General features: G+C 44.0%; 2 protein-coding genes across 2 annotated transcripts; one reads left to right on the forward strand and one right to left on the reverse strand.

Moving 5' to 3' along the window:
- Window positions 1–640: 640 nt before the first annotated feature.
- On the forward strand, window positions 641–7,728 carry LOC130406008 (uncharacterized). Its single transcript, XM_056611373.1, has 8 exons — window positions 641–1,336; window positions 1,498–1,553; window positions 1,668–1,736; window positions 2,168–2,230; window positions 2,344–2,490; window positions 2,683–2,903; window positions 3,269–3,428; window positions 6,924–7,728. Exons 1-8 carry the CDS (start codon window positions 1,008–1,010, stop codon window positions 7,067–7,069), a joined length of 1,191 nt encoding a protein of 396 aa, XP_056467348.1. The 5' UTR covers window positions 641–1,007; the 3' UTR covers window positions 7,070–7,728.
- Window positions 7,729–9,495: 1,767 nt separating this feature from the next.
- Window positions 9,496–12,002, reverse strand: LOC130406009 (THAP domain-containing protein 11-like). The gene is made up of 3 exons (XM_056611374.1): window positions 11,721–12,002; window positions 11,327–11,501; window positions 9,496–10,890 (listed from the first exon to the last, which is right to left on the reverse strand). The coding sequence occupies exons 1-3, from the start codon at window positions 11,923–11,925 to the stop codon at window positions 10,596–10,598; spliced, it is 675 nt and encodes a 224-aa protein (XP_056467349.1). The 5' UTR covers window positions 11,926–12,002; the 3' UTR covers window positions 9,496–10,595.
- Between the last annotated feature and the right edge of the window lie 7,636 nt (window positions 12,003–19,638).

Consider the following 19,638-nt stretch of genomic DNA (forward strand, 5'->3'; position numbering starts at 1 on the left):
CCTAACATGAGAGAAAGACAAGCTGAAGTACACATTCTTGGCGAAGTCCACGCTAGCTAAGTAGCTACGACCAAAGCACATGGTAGCCAAGCTAGCGATCCTAAGCCTAAAGTCCATTTAAATGTAATAACCGATTCCAAGGAACACAATAAATATATGTACAAGCAACCAAGTATTAATACAGTATTATGTACATTTAGACTCCCGTAATACATCGCCAAAGTGTGGATTCATATTTAACTGCTCTGACTACCTACCTCTCCCAGCCGGGGTATACGTAGACTGAGGAGAGGAGGCAGCAACGTACAATACAACCCTCGCATTCCGCTAGGGGGAGCTCTAGCACTCCAACCAAGGCTCCCACTACCACAGCCAGCGCAAGGATCTCGCTGGCAATGGCAAGTGGGAAGCATTAACCCTGCTACACATGACAAATAATTTTTCTTTCTTTCTACATTAAGGATGAGTTTTCATCTCATTAAGTTTGCCGACGGGGACATTGCTGTGGTCCCGGAAAATTGGTGTGATGACGGGATGGTGTACTGGCCAAAATATAAAAACACCGAACGTGCCAAAAGGGCAGCGGCCAACAGTGAGACACCAGAGTCAAGCTGGCCAAAATATGACATCATGGTCATCAGAACTTGTGGTATGCCAATTCATAAAACTGTAGTTTAAAGAAAATGTGATGGTTTCTTCTCCTTCTGCTTGGAATAACATATTCTGTCTATGTTGTGAAAATTGTCTTGCATTGTTTAAAATGTTCCTTTAATTTGTGGTATGAGCATCAGTGCTGAGTATGTAGGTTGCGCCCAAGAATAATGTACCAAACAGCACTCTGCCATTGAGTCTCTGACTCTGACTCTCAGCGCTCTGCCATTGTCCCTGATTGGCATCGCCTGGGAATACCAAAAGCTCAAACTAAGAGTCAATGGCAGAATGCTGTTTGGCACATTTTTCTTGGGCGCAACCTACCCATTCAGCTCTGCTGCTCATACCACAAATACATGTTCCTTACAAATGTGGCATCATTTAAAAGGGGAGGTTTCAGGCTTTCCAACGATGTACGTTTTCTTGCTAAAAAGCATTGTTATAGCAATGAAAATATCAACCAAACACAAGTTTGCTTACTTTTTGTGCCTAGTTTACGTATCTTTAGTAATAATATTGCAGCTAATTTCAACCTAATGATCATTTTAACATATTCCATTTTAGACAACTACAAAGATGCCTGTAGGCTAATGGAGAAGTACCAGACGGGCTGCAACACCACTGATCTTCAGTCTGAGGCAGAGGAGGAGTGTGGGCTGCCAGATAAACGACCAAGGAAGGCAGTGTAAGTGTGTTCTGTCTTGTTTATGTTTTTGTATTGATAGGAAGGATATTTCCCGTAGCATTCAAAAATAGACCAGAGAGGTTTGTGCTATACTGTATGTATATTTGGCAATTTTGGGATTGCAGTTACCCCAATAATAATATAATATGGTTATTTAACAGGCATCACTTTGGGGACTCTGATGAGAGTGAAGATGGTGGCCAATTGCACTGGCAGAGTAAGGGATAATCTCCTGCCATCAGAAATAACATAATCATAACTTTAATATTAAGATATGGTTAACATTCTTAGTGCTAAAGATAATCACCTCACCTTGTATCCATTCCTCCAGCTCCAACATCTCGCCGAGGGCCAGGCAGCAGCAGCAGAGTCTCTCCTCGACTTGAGGAAAACTGTCTAGGTAAAGACTGATCTCCGAAATAATATTGAATACAGTGGCCCCATCTATATTAACACAGCAATGGTCACTCTGTTTCAAATCAACAGATTGCAACTGCATTACCATCTTAGATTTTCTGCATACTCCACTGAAATTGTAACTTTTTTTTTTTTGTAAAAATATCTAAATGTCAGCCACATATTTTGTCAATTAAAAACATCTGCACTCATGCAATATTTATCATTCATCAATACCAAATTGTATTGAAATACATCGTCAATCCATTCATGGGATTTAAATAGGTAGTGCATTCCAAAATGTTGCAACATACAAATGAATGCACAACCAGAGCATGACCAGAGATTTTTCGTTTGCAATTGTTTGGTCCTCTAGCTGACAGTCTACCATGGTTAACACATCACAATAATTTAATAACAATTTCCTTCCCTTAGCACCTCACCATGGGGCAGGACCGCAACAACCGTTGCCAAACCAACTCCGGAGAGTTACTCAAGGTAAGGAAAGGACTGATCTCTGAAATATTAGTGAATAGAACGGTCCCATGTGTATTATCAGTCATGATTAACAGATGATTGATTTAATACAATTCTTTCCCCCTCTGGGCCAGGAACGGCAGTCCCTCCTCTTCTCCCTCCACCCCCTCCACCCCCGACATCAACCCTGAGCCTGCGGCCAACAGAGGAGCCTTCTTCAATCCCCGCCATCGGACCAACATGGCGAGGGGGAAGAATGAATGAGTCCATTCCCTGCTCTGGTAAGCAATAACTGGCAAATACTGGAGGGTCATTCTATGCTACAGATTTTGGAAGAAATTATAACAACTCTCACATATTTTCTTCAAACTTTATCAATAACTAATGTCAGTATTGTGAGTAATGAGGATAAGCACTGAAACGTGATGTATTTCACACACTACATTTGAGCTATATTTCATGTTTGTCATCAGTGGCTGAAGTCCACATCCTCAACCTGCTGGAGACGATTAAAACGCAGCAAGACCAGCTTGTGGCAAAGGTCAACTACCTCTGCAGCAGGATGAACAGCACCCCGGGGCCAGAAGTTGAGATGCCTGATAATATTAATCTCCCGTTGGAACACCTGGAGGCAGTGGAGGCATTTGAGGTGTTTTTAAAAGAACCCTCAAACCACCCAGCTCGACAGAGAATAGTGAGTCTTCTTAATATGAATGGTCCATGCTATAATGCTATTAGGTATATTGATTGTCCATGATTATTGCAAGTATTCTATTGAAGCAGCACTGAACAGGCCTGTCCTGAACCCCCTTTTCCCAGATTGTGTCAGTGAGCGGCAGTCTACCTGGTATGACATTGTGTGTAAGGTGGCACATGTCCATGAGAGTGTGAGCCAAGTACATGTTTAGAAAAATAAAAATTCAAGGGAACAGGATTTTTTTCTTGAGAGCAACTAGTACAAATATAGACGTTTTTGTTTTTCTACATTTCGGGATGCATAAGCTTAGAATTGTTTACCTTGCTGATATTTAAAAAAATATATATATATTTGCCTTTTAGATTGCTTCTTTGGCCACAATTGGAGGCCATGATTTGAAGAGGGTGACTTGGAACATTCTTGGCCGGCTTTACACAGACGACGTGTCCCACCAGATCAACTGGAAAGGTGTCAACACCAAAAAGGCCTTCAGCCAGATGTCGGCAAAGAGCTTGCTTTTCAGTAAGTATATAATTCAAAGTAATATTGATTGTCTGTGGCGTAGGCCTGCCCGGCCTACGTCATCAGTTGTTTACATCTTGACAACCTGCCTGGCAACAGACGACGCGATCGTCTGTTGCCGGGCAGGTTGCAAAAAACATTCGGCTCCTGTTTCCAAAAGACGAAGTAACATAATACAGATAACGGATCGCTAGATAAAACTTGTTTTTACTTTATATTTGTATTGTATTTAATTGTTTAATCGAATAGCGGAAACGGGCGATCGCGTCAAATGACGTAGGAAGGTTCTCGTACATTCCTGACGCGATCGCCTCGATTAAACAATTAAATACAATACAAATATAAAGTAAAAACAAGTGTTATCTAGCGATCCATTATCTGTATTATGTTATTTCGTCTTTTGGAAACATGAGCCGAATGTTGTCGGCAGGTTGTCAAGATGTAAACAACTGATGACGTAGGCCGGTACAATTTTAACGTGACAGCGGCGCATCGCCGCCGCCGGTGTGGGGGGTGTAGGCCTACATAGAAATGTTCTGTTTTGAGGCGTGCCGTTCGGCAGCGGTGTGTTTTGGATTTAGTCTTCTTCAAATAGAATGTAGCCTACAGTATCTGTTGGATCATATAGCCTACACAGATATCTATATCATATAATATATATTATCACGGCCAAAAGCTGTGTGAGCCGATATTATGAATCTCAAACGACCGCGTTGGGTTCTCCGACGTTCCTGGTTCTTCAACGTCCACATCAATGTGAATACACACACTGTAACGCAAGTGTTTCTTGTTGGTTCTTTGACTTGTCTTGTATTTCCACAACGAGACTGTCGTGGGGGTTATCTGAGCCATGGTTGAGAAGGAATTGGGGGAAAGGAACTTTGGTTTGACTCGCTGAAGTACATGAACTGCGACATGCCGCCGGTTGCCGCGAGGCACCATCGCCCGGCAGCGGGCAGCCGGCAGCGCGCGGTTCAGTAGACTTCAGGTTGATGTGAAAGTGGAAGAACCAGAGACGTCGCAGAACCCGACAAAGTCGTTTGTGATTCATAATATCGTCTGGAGGCGCACACAATATGTTATATGATATAGATATCTATGTATTATATGATATTATTTAGATATAGAGCTCCAGGACTGTAACGCAAGTGTTGTACACTTCCTTGTTATTTGACGACGCTGAAGTTGGCATCCGATTCGCAGCATCCGATTCGGCTTGAAAACCACTTAGAATCTTCAAATCGGTCCTGATTGAAAACCACTACACCTAGACTCTTCAAATTTGGACTACATTATCACAGTGAGGCTATACATTATGTAAAACATAGTTTCAGATTTGTGAAACCTTTACCCTATTTGTGAAAATGCAATACAGGCTTATTTGAATGCTTTTTAGGGGTCCAGACCGCATTGCATTTTCACAAATAGGTTAAAAGTTTCACAAATCTGAAACTATGTTTTACATAATGTATAGCCTCACTGTGATAATTTAGTCCAGATTTGAAGAGTCTAGGTGTAGTGGTTTTTAATCAGGATCATTTCTAATGCGGTCTGGACCCCTAAAAATCATTAAAATGTGCCTTTATTGCATTTTCACAAATAGGGTAAAGGTTTCACAAATCTGAAACTATGTTTTACATAATGTATAGCCTCACTGTGATAATTTAGTCTCGATTTGAAGAGTCTAGGTGTAGTGGTTTTCAATCAGGACCCGTTCTAATGCAGTCTGGACCCCTAAAAAGCATTAAAATGAGCCTGTATTGCATTTTCACAAATAGAAAAAAGGTTTCACAAATCTGTAACTAGGTTTATTATAATGTATAGCCTCACTGTGATAATTTAGTCCAGATTTGAAGAGTCTAGGTGTAGTAGTTTTCAATCTGCTGCTGCTGAATCGGATGCTGCGAATCGGATGCCAACTTCAGCGTCGTTGTTATTTGGATAACCGTTCTGCTGTTGGTGTGATGGCGCATAACACGAATGAATGCATTGGGGGGAAGGAACTTTGGCTTTGACTCCCTCAAGAACATGAACCACGACATGGAGGAGAAAGGGATTGTTGGCGGCGAATGTCTCCCGCTTGAGCCCCGCTGAGGGACCACCGCCGGAGGCGGAGGTGCATAAGCGCTGCCCGGCAAAGATCCCTTTCTCCTCCTTGTCGTGGTTCATGGTCTTGAGGGAGTCAAAGCCAAAGTTCCTTCCCCCCAATTCATTCTCAACCTTGGCTGAGATAACCCCCAATACGAGTCTCGTTGTAGAAATACCAGAGACGAGAGTCCGACGTGATGCGCCATCACACCAACAGCAGAACGGTTATCCAAATAACAAGGAAGTGTACAACACTTGCGTTACAGTCCTGGAGCTCTATATCTAAATAATATCATATAATACATAGATATCTATATCATATAACCTATTGTGTGCGCCTCCAGACGATATTATGAATCACAAACGACTTTGTCGGGTTCTGCGACGTCTCTGGTTCTTCCACTTTCACATCAACCTGAAGTCGACTGAACCGCGTGCTGCCTGCTGCCGGCTGCCCGCTGCCGGGCGATGGTGCCTCGCGGCAACCGGCGGCATGTCGCAGTTCATGTACTTCAGCGAGTCAAACCAAAGTTCCTTTCCCCCAATTCCTTCTCAACCATGGCTCAGATAACCCCCACGACAGTCTCGTTGTGGAAATACAAGACACGTCAAAGAACCGACAAGAAACACTTGCGTTACAGTGTGTGTATTCACACACACACATGTGGCGCTAGCACGGTCGAGTCTCATTGGCGGGCCAACGTCTCTGGGCGGGCCAGGCAGAGTAAGGGGAGGAGCTGAGATTCCTCATGACGTCATGAGCACAGATTTCCAAATCAGCGCGCTTTAGCCTCCGTTTTTTCAAAGGCGAGCAGAACAGCTAGTGCTCGTTTTACACCAAACGCAAGTTTTAGCCACTGGGGGACCATAGGCAGGCTAGGGGAACTCATATTTATGTTAGAAAACCTCATAAACTGAGATTTTCATGTCATGGGACCTTTAACACTATTCATTTAATTTAAGAAATAGAATAATAATAAAAAAGAAACACATTTTTTAAACTGGGGAGTCGGGACCCATTGAATTTCTCAGGGACCCACCCAACTCGCCACCTGTGGGTCCCGGGGACTCACTACATTGAAAACCTATCAACATCACAATATATGTGCTCTGATCAGGGAAACATTTAATACAACTGATATTGTTTGAACATTTTGGATGTCCTTTTAATCATGGCACACCTTGCCCTGATCACAAATTCTTAATTTACCCAAATTCTCAAATTCTTAGTTTACCCACCTCTTATTTTGATCCCCACAACCTTCATAACTTTGCAAGTCATGTTTTTTTGCACCTCGTAATTTTTTTAATTATTATTATTTAATCTCCTTACCTATTGTATTGTGTTAGCCTACTTGGCTTTGAATGCTACATACCATAAACATAAACATATTTGTCTGATTTCAGGTGCTGTGAGGAAAAACTCCCTCACAAAGTCCGTCACCGATGCGGAGGTCACAAAGCACACCATCAGGTGGTTTAACCTGGCCATGGATCGGGCGACAAAGAGACGAGGAGGTGTCCGTCCCCCGACATGTCCCTCACAGCCGTAGTGAAGCCGTAATGAAGCAGTTGAGAACATAATGAATAAAAAAATTACTCAAATTATTGAACGTTTGATTCTTGTTGTTAACCAGTTTTTAATTTTCTGATATTTTAGCTGTGCATTGCACAACATTTCATTGAATTTCATTGAAGATGTAGCCTAATATATAAAATGTATGCACTATAGGCCGGTAAAGCACTAAATGAGTTTCTAAAATGAATGTAGCCACATTCATTTAACAGGTTAGCAAAAACAGAATAGGCTATAACCGGTATCTTTCCATAAATGTCCATTTTCCATTGAGAAGTTATTACTTTTGTACAGTAAACCGATGTTTTGAATTGAACCTTTTCTGTTAGGCCTATTGTATTGTAAGGTTGAAAATATGCAATGCAGATTTAAGCTTTAGGGCTATATTGCTGTAGTAGGCCTAGTTCTAGCGATAGTTTTTAGTTTTATCAAATAGTTTAGTTTATCCTATTTTATCCTACACGAGAACAGAAGGGATTTGGAAGGACAAACGGATCCGGGCCGGATGAGCCACGATTTGTATGAGTCCGTTGTGGGTCCGTTGTGGGTCCGCGACGGATGTATGTATCAATTTACGGGTCCCGAACGTACCCGTCGCGGAGGTAAGGTTTTAGTCGTGGATGCGGAGCGGAGGCAGCGCGGAGCCACGGCGGGTCCGCGATCCACCTCCGTGGCGGATCCAACGCGGCGTGCAAGTGGACCCCGATACGGGTCCGTTTCGCGGGCCCGTTCCGGAAGCCGCGATACCTCCGCGGCGGATCCGGCGCGGAGTACTTTTGCTATGTGGGGGTGATCCGTATGCATTAGCGTCTTGATTGGCGTCTCAATGTCCATATTTAGAACAATAAGCCACTGGTCTACCATGCAGAGATCGGTCATTGTACCGCAATTGCAGTCTGTGGAAAGTTTCTGGAGTGTAACTTTTCTTTCTTTTTTCCGCAGCCGGGGAAAACACCAACACGAACCATCTCTCTCTTGACTTCAAGCTGTGGATGGTTCGTCTTCTCCGGTGCTTGAGCTGTCCTTCACTCTATAGAGTTCCTGAACCCACGTGACCACCGGTGTTCGGAACGCCATTTTGGCAGTAAAATCAAGCTCCGCCCTTAAAGATATTCCTTAAAATGACCCAGCGCCGAAGCTTTCAAGCCATCGGAGTAGTACTCATCTCACTTTAATTCGCATGACATTGAGCTTTATATGCAAAAATTAAATAGGTTAAATATTACCGACCCATACAATGCCCCCGGGGTGCTTTTCAAAAGCATCTCCGCTGAAGAAGACGTCCCAGATCTGCAGTATCCGGATATATATAACTACCTTCAGAGCAGCCACAAAGACAGACGTCAGAAAGCCTGCAGGGTCTCTAATAAGACAAATATGCTACCCAAAAGTCCCATAGTTTCACCAGTGAGGCTACCAGGTATTCATGAGCATAGAAGGATTAGGGATGAAATAGGGCATGCAGTGTGTAACTGCTCCTGTGTGTAAAATTGTCATTTCCAGATGGTGTACAATCAAATGAATGTCAAGTAGGTAAAATAACAGGGAGGGTAAATCCAGGAAGTACTATTCTTAAAAAGCAGGAGTGTAAAACCAAGTAGTATCCTTTTGAAAGAGCAGGGCGGTACCAATGTGGGGTGGCATTACTATTGTCCAAAACTAATGTTATTGTTGTTTTCTTCAGTTGGGGATGTCATCACGAGGACTTGGCAAGAAGATACTATGAAATGCGGCATCGCCTCTCAAACACGGATGTCATGGTAGGAACAGCTGGATTCAGGATTTCACCCCTGCACCCGTTTATTGGGGCCTCACCTGATGGATACGTTTCCTGTAGCTGCTGTGGTTCAGGTGTCATAGAAATGAAGTGCCCATTTTCTGCAAAGGACCTTTCTGTTAATTAGGCAGTAAAGTGTTTTTCTGCAAAGAAACCAGCAGCAGCAGCATTTGCTGATCATAGTCAACAAATGCCCTGAGCCAGAAGCAGGGAACATGGTGGTCTGTGCGTCAGGTTTTTGTTCAGTTAAAAAGTTTCACCAGACCTGCCTTTGCATGAAAAGGGTCCCAAAACAGTGGGTATGTCCCATCTGCCGAAAAGTGATCAATGCCCAAAGAAGAAAACCATAGTGAGGAGACTGTGAAATGACTTGTTTGTAGTAGCTGATACTGTACTGTTATCTATGAATAAACAGTTGTTAAACCAATATTGTTCTCTTCCCCATAATTTGTATTAAATATCTGTAGCAATCAGGGATATGAAACATGGGTGGGTCATTCATATAAAACACACCAGAACAAATATCTGGTTGGGTGGAACTCGGTTAGAATGGGTGGATGTGCAGCTTGATCTGTAAAGAGAAACAATGTGATCGCATCAGAATAGCGAGTGATCAAAAATAATGTCACAACAAGCAAGCAAGTAGTGTGAGTCACAAAGTTTTATTTGCTGGTTGAGCACATCTGTAGCCAGTCACATCAGTTACATTTACTGTACATCCCCATCACTGGAAGGACACCACAGATTCAGACACATTTGTAAGTGCACAACATACGCTCACCATCTTGTCAAGGTAGGTCACATCATTTTCTCTGTATGTCCGTGAAACATATGGGGACAGTGCTTTGCAAGACTGTGTACTTTTGACGGAGAACTCCTATCACTCTTTCAATATGTATCCCAAGAGAGGCTAGACGTCTGGTGTTCTCCAAGTCAGCAGGATCTAACTGCTTCTTTCCACGAGTAAATGCTGGAATTTTTAATTCAGCTTGGCATCTCTCAATGGACTCTTTAACCAGACAACCTCTGTCCGCTAAAACTACGTCCCCTGGGAGCCAATGAGATAAAAAGTGACTTTGTTCTGTGATAAACTTATCACTTGTGCGACCTCCCCATCCAGTGGAAATGAAACAAATGGAACCTCGAGGGCAAATTGCAATTAAATATTTCATTGTGTGGTGTGATTTGTATGATGAGTAACACTGAGCACTGGCTAGCAATCTACTGGGTTTCTCTAGAAATATTTCAAAACAATCTATAATGCAAACTGTCTTTTCAAAAGCTACTGTTTCGAAATGCATATGGAAGAGATTTTCTTAAGTATTCTCTGTCAGGCCACAACACCAGACTTGGCACCAGTCTACAATGAGCTTTGAAACAGTGGTTGAGTCAATGTCAAAATAAAAAGCCAAAAAACTCAGGACAAGTTCATCCTAAGCTTAATTAAAGTTAACATGTACTGCTGAAAACATGTTAAACTAGATTTAAGTTTGAGAAAAGGAGCCACAATATGAAAAATTGTCATGAGAATGGAAAATGCTGATAAACCGGTGAGAGTATGAACCCTTTTATCATCGTTATGCGTACAGGGAATTGATTAACCTAGCGATTGTGGTACTTGGTTCTATGAACATCCTTTCTGTACCGACAGCGATATATTGATGCACTTCTTAGGACAAATGTACTTATTGTAAGTCGCATTGGATAAAAGCGTCTGCTAAATGCCCTAAATGTAAATGTAAATGTTATGCAAGCTCATCTCATTCAGTGTAGTCCTATTCATTTTTTCCTTCAACAACATATTTTCAGTCCTCAGAGCTTGGCATTCTTGCTCAAGAGATTGGACGCGTTTACCACAGGTTTCAGTGCTGCATGGTGGGGTTGCTGGATCCTCCTCATGGAGAACAGGCTGGACATCATTTCCAGGTTCTTCATGGGTAGATTCCTTCAAAGGCTCTGTGGTGGGACTTTGCTCTGCAGTAGGATCCTTGTTGCTGTCTTGGGGACAATCTGTTGATGCTCTGGTGAAAACAAAAGTAGTATAAACTGTCACTACTGATGACAGTTTGTCATTCTTTTGTCAGTCACTCTCTGTTTTCTGCAGTATACTAGCTTTCGTTAGTAAGAAAGTAAGTAAATTGTATTTGTATAGCACATTTACATCCAAAAGTGCTTTATAGTCGGTATATGATAAATAAAGAATGTAATAAAATAAATGAATAGAAAGACAATGACAGGGATATTGACAATGACAGTGACAATCACATGCATAGTCAGTGGCTGCCAAATGCAAGTCGGTATAGGTGTGTGATGATTTCAAACCAGCCACAGATGTTATGTTTTTAGCTCATTGGGTGTTATTAAACCTACAATGAATTGTACAAAAAAAAATTGGTTTATAATTTTACCAAGTCCATGGAAGTGGGGTTGACCAGGTTAAGGAACTTAAATATTCACCTGGGAGGGATGGCTTTCGCAGATAGCTTTGTCTGCTCTATCTTCTGTAGCTTTGCTCTCTGTCGTCTGTTGAAAACCTCCAGTCTCATTTCTCTTTTCCTCTTCTCTGGAGATGGAACGTAGTTGAAAATAGATGGAACAAAGTCCGGCCTCAAGGGATTATCACTCTTTCTCCCTACAAAATAAATAGAAACATTTCAGCGTCGAACTTGGGTTTGTTTACTACTACGTTAGCACTTGCTAGCTTAGCAGCATAAAAAACAGGACATTGTTAGCCCCACGAATTGCATGCTATAATTCACCCAGCTATGTAGTAATAAACTGATCCGAAACCACAATTATAGCCTATTAAATAATGAAGCTAAGCTGCCAAGCTTTGTATTCTGTAACTTACCTGATATGAAGTGATCGCTACACAAGCGGAATCCTACAGCCGGGGGGTCCCATTTTTCAGTCTTTTTTTGCTTGCTCCTGGCTCTTTTAATGGCGCTGATCCACTTAGCTCGCCTCTCCGCATCTTTAGGAATGCGGTAGAACGACGTACATTTATTTTTGCCTCGTTTATTTGTGCAACCTGGTGCACAACAGTTATCGACCATGTCTTCTCCACCCCAACAGCGCCAGTCTGCCGAATACTGCCAAAATGGTGGTGCCCACGTTTCCACCGCCCCAACAAGATGTCTATGACGTCAACACCCGGAACTCTATGCGTCAATCACGTGTGCAGTGCGTCTTCCGTCAACAACGTGCCATGCTTGATTGTAGCGAACAATTATTTTGTAACTGTAACTTACATATGCAATTCCTTTAATTTACGTGTCAACACTTGCTATATATTATTTATAAATATATATTATATAAATTCCAAAACTTTCCTCCTTGAACTGAACTCCGGCGCATTCGGCAATCGACTTGTGTGGACTTCCTGTAAACACGGACCTACCGGTAATGCTTGTTAAACTGCCTTTTTAAATAAACTCCGGGTTTGCAAACTAAGTTGTTTGTGCTTCGTTTTATGTGTAGGGACCCTAGTCATGCTACTGCAGAGGTTTGGTGCTATTTAGTGGTAAAAAAAAATGCGGATTTAGAAGCGAAACACTATGCCCCAAGTCAACAACATGGACGCCAAACATTGCGCCCGGCAAACTATAATACTCGATACTGCGAGTTTAAAGGGTCCATATTATGCTTTTTTGGGATTGGTCATTTAATTTGGGGGCACTCCTAGAATAGATTGACATGCCTTGATGTATAAGATACCCCTTATTATTCTCACACTGTTCATTTCTGAAAACAATTTCAGCATCTTTAAAAAGAAAGTACAATTGGAAAGTTATTCAAGTCAAAATATTTACATTGAAAGCTATCAATATTTTGTTTTTTACTTTGTTTTCTTTAAATACTGTGCATAAGTATTAAACTATATTTCATTACTGTAAGTTGAAACTAGATTTGTGTTTACTTTAATAACTTTATACATTGTATACTATATTATGAATATTATCAATTTGCTGTTACATTTTGATCTTGACAGTGTTGTTTCCCATTTGAAATGCATTTAACATTTGGCTTTTCCCTGAAGTTGTTAATAAAAGGCATATTTACAGGTTGTAAAAAAATATATATATTGTCATTGCACAGTAACAAAGTGCTGTTGCATTTCTTTCACCTGGTGCGCGGCCGCCACGTTCTGATCAGGACAGACAGCGTGTCGGCGGCGGCGTACATCAACAGACAGGGGGGAGTCCGCTCCCCTGCTCTCCACCGAAAGGCGGTCGAGCTCTGGCTTTGGGCTCATCAGTATCTCCTCAGTCTGCATATCGCAGGCGCCCAGAACTTTGGGGCGGACCTCATGTCTCGAGGCGGTCCCCGCCGAGACGAGTGGCGGTTGCATCCCGACATTGTCAGACTGATCTGGCAGAGGTTCGGGACAGCGCAGGTGGACCTCTTCGCGTCCAGGGAGAACACGCACTGCAGGTGGTGGTTCTCCCTCAGCCCTCGGGATCTTCCCCCGTTGGGGGTAGATGCGTTGGCACACACACCTTGGCCGCGGGCTCTCTTGTATGCGTTTCCCCCGCTCCAGCTGATCCTTCCTCTTCTGGAACGGGTCAGACAGGAGAGACTGTCCCTGATATTAGTGGCCCCGGAGAACCGTTCAGCTCTCTGGTTTCCAGAGCTGGCCGCGGTCGGCGCCTTGGCCAGTACCGTTCAGGCTGGATGCGCTTTCACAGGCCCACGGGACGGTGCACCACCCGCCCGATGTCTCGGGACGGCTGTTGGTTTGGCTCCTGAGAGGTTGATCCTGCAGGGCAAAGGTTTGCCTGAGACGGTTATCAACACTATTCAGAGTGCTCGTACGCCTTCTACTTCTTCCCTCTATGCGGCGAAGTGGTGCGCCTTCTCTAATTGGTGTGAGACGAACCACGCTGTCCCATCTCAATGCGAGGTGGGAAGCGTGCTTTCGTTTCTGCAAAAATTATTGGAAAAAGGTTTGGCCTTCTCCACTATCAAGGTCTATGCGGCAGCCGTTTCGGCTGGCCATGCAGGCTGTGATAGTGGACCGATCTTCAGCCATCCACTGGTCAAGAGATTCTTGCGTGAGGCTAGACGGGTTAGACCTGTTTCACACGTGCTTACACCACGCTGGGATCTCCCCACCGTGTTGCGCGGATTGTCCAGGGATCGTTTCGAGCCTCTTTCTCAGGCCCCTTTGGATGCCCTGTCATTTAAGACGGCGCTCTTGTTTTTTTTTAAATATATTTTTTGGTCCTTGATGGTGCAGGTGCCGTACCAGACTGTGATGCAGGTGGTGAGGATGCTCTCGATGGTACAGCGGTAAAAGTTCAGCAGCACTTGGGGGGATAGATGGACTTTAGCCAATTTCCTGAGGAAGAACATGCGCTGGGTGATAGACCTTAGCTCTTCGACGCTTTTCTCTGAGGAGGTGCTCTTAATGACAGCCACCTCAGGCCATTTGCTGTGAGCGTCGATTACCACTAAAAACATGTGATTCTCTAGTGGTCCCGCAAAGTCTATATGGACTCTTTGCCATGGTATTTCAGGCAAGTCCCATGGATGTAAGGGAGCCAGCTGCGGGATGTTTCTCACTTTCTGGCAGGCACCGCATGACTTTTCTTTTTCCTCTATAGCTGCATCCAGGCCTGGTCACCAGAAATAACTGCGTGAGATTTCTTTCATTCGCACCACACCACAGTGTCTTGAATGGAGCTCATCAATCACTTTCTCTCTCAATGGCGGCGGAAAGATGACCCGATAGCCCCACAACAGGCACCCAGACTGGACTGACAGCTTGTTTTTCCTCACCAGGTAAGGCTCCCCTCCCACAAGTGACCATATCCAGAACCTCAGACATGACCGGGTCAGTGTGCGTGTGTTTCTTCACATGAGCTGAGGTTACTGGAGCAGCAGTCACATCTTTGAAGTAGAACATCTCTGCTTGCGTTGGCTCAGCGTGCGCGACCGGTAGCGGAGGCCTCGAGAGTCTGTTAGCATTGCCGTGTAGGTCTGACTTCCTGTACTTGATGTCATACGGGTGGGCCGACAGTAGCAGGGCCAATCGCTGCATACGGCTAGCTGCCAGGGACGGGAGGCCACGGTGAGGACCAAAGATAGAGGTGAGAGGCCTGTGGTCCGCCAGTAGAGTGAATTTTCTCCCGAAAATATACTGATGGAATTTCTTCCCTCCAAACACTATAGATAATGCATCCCGCTATGGCTGCAGGATATATCGGCAATGTAAGATATATCAATATAATTTCCAAGGGGATACAAGATTTCACAATATCGTTTATATCGATATATGCGTTAAAATGGTCAGTTTCTGCCACAAGCGTCTTTGTTTGCCTTGGAGACTGTGTGAGCGTGACCCCTATCCCTCCCACTCTGTCCTTCCGAACGTGCCGTGTGCAAAGACGCCTCATTCCCGCCCCCGTCGCCCCCTCACAACACAACAAGCATGGAGGATATTCAATAGCGAAATGAAACCAAACATGTTCCCAAATGGAGCGGAGAAGGGAGGGGGCGGGGGATTAAAGTTAAACAATGCGACAAAGCCAATGATCTAAATGGTAGTTAATGTGTGCTACCTACAGCTTTTTATTATTGTTTTGCACAGGTGATTATTTTGTTAAGAAGATGAAAAACTGAGGAAAAAATGTTCTTTCAATTTAACATTCTAGCACTTGGCACACGTGCCATGTGCCAGCCAGAGTTCCTAATGGCACAACCAATGTTCTAACTGGCAGCTATTTGTGTAACCTTCAAAGTGTTCCATTCTGTTGAAGATAACGATACAAAATCACATTTTGCAGTCATACTGTGTTTTAATAAAAGTGCTTGCAACATCTCACATGTGGCTTTTGACTTACAAAAAAAACATCTAACCCACTCTGTAGAAAATATCGAGACGTATATTGTATATCGTCATTCAGCCCAAAAATATCGGGATATCATATTTTGCCCATATCGTGCACTTCCAGCTCAATCTGTGCATAATTAGATTCTGCCTTGCTCAGTGTCCTTGATGCAAAGGCAATCGATCTCTCTTCTCCTGATGGCATGATGTGTGACACCACTGCACCAACACCATAGGGTGAGGCATCACATGCTAGTAGAAGTGGTAATGTGGGGTCAAAGCGGGTGAGGGCCTCTGATTGAGAGAGGGATGTTTTCGCATCTTTGAAAGCTGCCTCACATTTGTCTGTCCACTTCCATGTCTTGGTTTTCTTTAATAATAATAATAATAATAATTTAATTTAAAGGGCGCCTTTCAAGACACCCAAGGTCACCTTAGAGCATAAAGTTATCATAAATCGTTTAAAAGCTCTAGGAGCTCATGTAGTGGTTTCAGTCTATTTGAAAGGTTAGGCACAAACTTTGCATAGTATGTCAGCAGGCCAAGGTATGATCTCAACTGGCTCACATCCTTTGGGGATGGAGCGTCTACAATAGCATTAAACTTTGATGGTGCCTTGTGAAGTCCTGTGCTATCGATTACATGTCCCAGGTACTCGACGGAAGGTTGGAAAAACTCACACTTGTTTTTCCTGACCCTCAGACCATATTCCTCCAACCTTTGTAATGCAGCATCCAGGTACCTTAAGTGTGACTGTTCATCTGGTCCTGTGATAAGCAGGTCATCCAGGTACCTTAGTGTGACTGTTCATCTGGTCCTGTGATCAGCAGGTCATCCAGGTAGCACTGCCCCCCTGGTAGCCCACGCAGAATTTGGTCCATTGCTCTTTGGAACAGTGCTGGAGCAGATGTGATCCCAAAAGAGAGCCGCCGGTATCTATAGAGGCCTTTGTGTGTTACCAAGGTAAGTAGTTCCTGTGACTCTGGATCCACGTGCATCTGGAGATATGCCTGACATAAGTCTATTTTACTAAACCTCTTCCCTCCGGCCAAACCAGCAAAGAGGTCGTCTATAAGGGGTAAAGGATACTGCGCAGCAATCAAAAAGGGGTTCACCGTTACTTTAAAATCACCACAGATCCTTGGGGTTCCGTCCTTTTTCATTCCTGGAATAATTGGTGTAGCCCATTCACTTGTGCTCACTGGTTCCATGACCCCACTTTTGACTTATCTGTCTAGTTCTTTTTCTAATTTGGATTTGGTGGCATATGGCACAGATCTAGCTTTGAGACACCTTGGTGTGGTCCCTGGTTTAACTGTGAGCTTAACGGTAATGTCTTTCATGCTGCCAAGTTCTTCATCAACAACTTTGCAGTGTTTTTCCAAGATCTCCTTTAAGTGACTTGTGTCTCCATCACTGACCTGAAACACTTCTTGCCAGTTAATTCTGAGCTTTTCCAGCCATCTGCGGCCTAGTAGCGCTGGACGGTTTCCTTGAATGATTTACAGTGGAAGAGTCTTTTTCTGTGCGCTATGTTGCACTGTTACATCTACAACTCCTAACACGGGGACTGGCTCACCAGTGTAGGGCCTCAGTTTCAACTTTGTCTCCCGAAGAGTAAGGGGCTGCAGCTTCTCCTTGTAAACCGTATCCGATACCATAGAAACCCGGGTACCAGTGTCCACTTGCATCCGTACTGTTTTGTTTTCCAACAATGGTGTGACCCAGTATCCATCATCCCCATCTGTAACAGCTAAAACATGCATTGTATCTTCATCCTCAGAATCTGAGTAACTCTGCTCATCCTGTTCATGTTCCATCTTATTCACTTATTTTTTCTTGTTTCTTTGAAAGCCACTTCCCTTTCGCTCTGTATTCTGTTTGTTTGTCTGGGTCTTTTTCATTTTACAGGCACGTTCAATATGGCCTTTCTTACCACAGTTTCGGCAGTCTAAGTCTTTACAACAACACTCTGTTGCCTGGTGTGCTGTATTCCCACAGCGGTAGCTGTGGTCACTGTCCTATGTTACCTCATAGGACAAATCCCCTGGCTTGGCAGGTTGTACTAGACTGCGCAGCAAGTTGAATGTTTCGTATCCCATAACACAAATGTGGGCACCACAACATAATCTGCAATCTTGTTAGCAATCACAAAATATCCAAGCCTTTCGGTGTATGAATTCCATGGTTCAGTGTTTTCCTCGAATGGTCCGATATGTCCAATCAGAGCCGCCATTCTGTTTTTTTATTTTTATTTTACTTTCCTTCCTGTGTCTCTTCACCGCCGGTTTCGTTGTTACAGAGATTCCTTAATTCCAACCGCAGCTCTGCCTTCTGTTTCCGTTCACCCTGCAGTAGCCAGCAAGTAGCCTCACACAGCCAGCCACCCCTTCGCGCCGTATATCCGCCGAAAAGACGTCCCTTCTCAGACTTTCCTCCGAGAATAACACAGCGTGAGAACACATAACCTCGACGCCAGTTTCGTTGTATACTAGGATATCATAGTACAACAACTAATAAGGACACAAGACTGTGAGCATTTGATATGCACTGCTCACGTCAGCATGTAGCATAAGAGAGGGCATGAACGCGTCCCAGGAGGGACAAACTTAAACAGTTAATGCACAACACATCCTATATTTGTCACGGTCTCACCCGCCAGATCCTAGCTGCTACTAGTGTCAGTCTTGTCTGTCCCTGTTTGTTGTTGTCTCAGTGTTTCATTTGCGGGGGCGTGGCCTCCGCATTCCAGCACAGTTCCCAGACCCAGCCTCGTTGATCACCCGCACCTGACAGTCATCTGCAATCAGGATCAGCAGGATATCTACCCCAGTCTTCCAGCCATTCGTTGCCAGATCGTCGTTTGTACTTATCCTGTTGAGTAGCTTCCTGATTCTATTCCTTGTTCTAGTTTACTCGTGTTCAAGTCTGCACATTCCTAATCTTTCTTTCTCTCTACCAGTCATCACCATCACAACCATACCACAACCCTGCTCCACTGCCGGATTTCCATCTTCGTCGAATCGTCGTGCGTGACTGTCGGTTCGCCTGCCAGCCGACCCATCCAACCCCGGTTCGGACCCCCCGGCCCGTGGTTTTCAGGACTAATAAACTGTTCTACTGTTTCCGCTCTCGTCTGTGGTCATTTGTGCCGTGCGTTTGGGTCCACCCCGTCTTGAGCCGTAACAATATTCACCAAGGGTACTAGGTATCACTTGATGGTAAGGCATCACCTGTTCATTATAGAGGGGATACATTTTGTGGCAGGTTGTTAAGGCAGTCTGGAAGAATGTGTATCCCCAACTGGCTTAGAAAGAGGAAAATTCTCTATACTCGTCGTTTATCAAAATATAATGCTATTGTGATTGTATAGCCTAGTTGTATTCCCTGGGTACAGAGAGGCCCTATTATGCCCTTTTTTACCGTTTATTATTTAATTTGTTAGACCTCATAGAATTGATTTACAACAATAAAGGGTTGTCTAGCGCATTATTTTTTCTCCTACTTTTATGAGTATTACAACCCCTGTGAAACACCCTGTTGCTTAGAATTTTGAGGCATTTATGGCGCGTTTCCACTGCAGGGTGCGGAACGGATCGGATCGCAAAGGTGCGGATCGGGTCGCGTTTCCACCGCCAAAAGTGGGCGTGACCCGGACTTAGCCGTACCCGTTTTGGCCAGTTTTGGCCTCGTTTTCAGGACTCCTCCGTTGGGGTACTGAAAACGAGACCAGACGCCTGAAAGGGTCCCAGGAAATTCTAGCTACACACCCCCTCCGTTGATTGGTCGACAGAATCATCACTTCCGTTTTACGCGAATCCTTACATGTCGTGTAAAACGCTTGCTTGGGCGAACAAGGAGCTGGAGACGTTCGTCTGCATTCTTGGGGAGGAAGACGTTGTTTACGATGTTTACGTAGCTGCCGCGGCGATCGACA

Source organism: Gadus chalcogrammus, chromosome 16, assembly GCF_026213295.1.
Source record: "Gadus chalcogrammus isolate NIFS_2021 chromosome 16, NIFS_Gcha_1.0, whole genome shotgun sequence".
Taxonomy (NCBI): Eukaryota; Metazoa; Chordata; class Actinopteri; order Gadiformes; family Gadidae; genus Gadus; species Gadus chalcogrammus.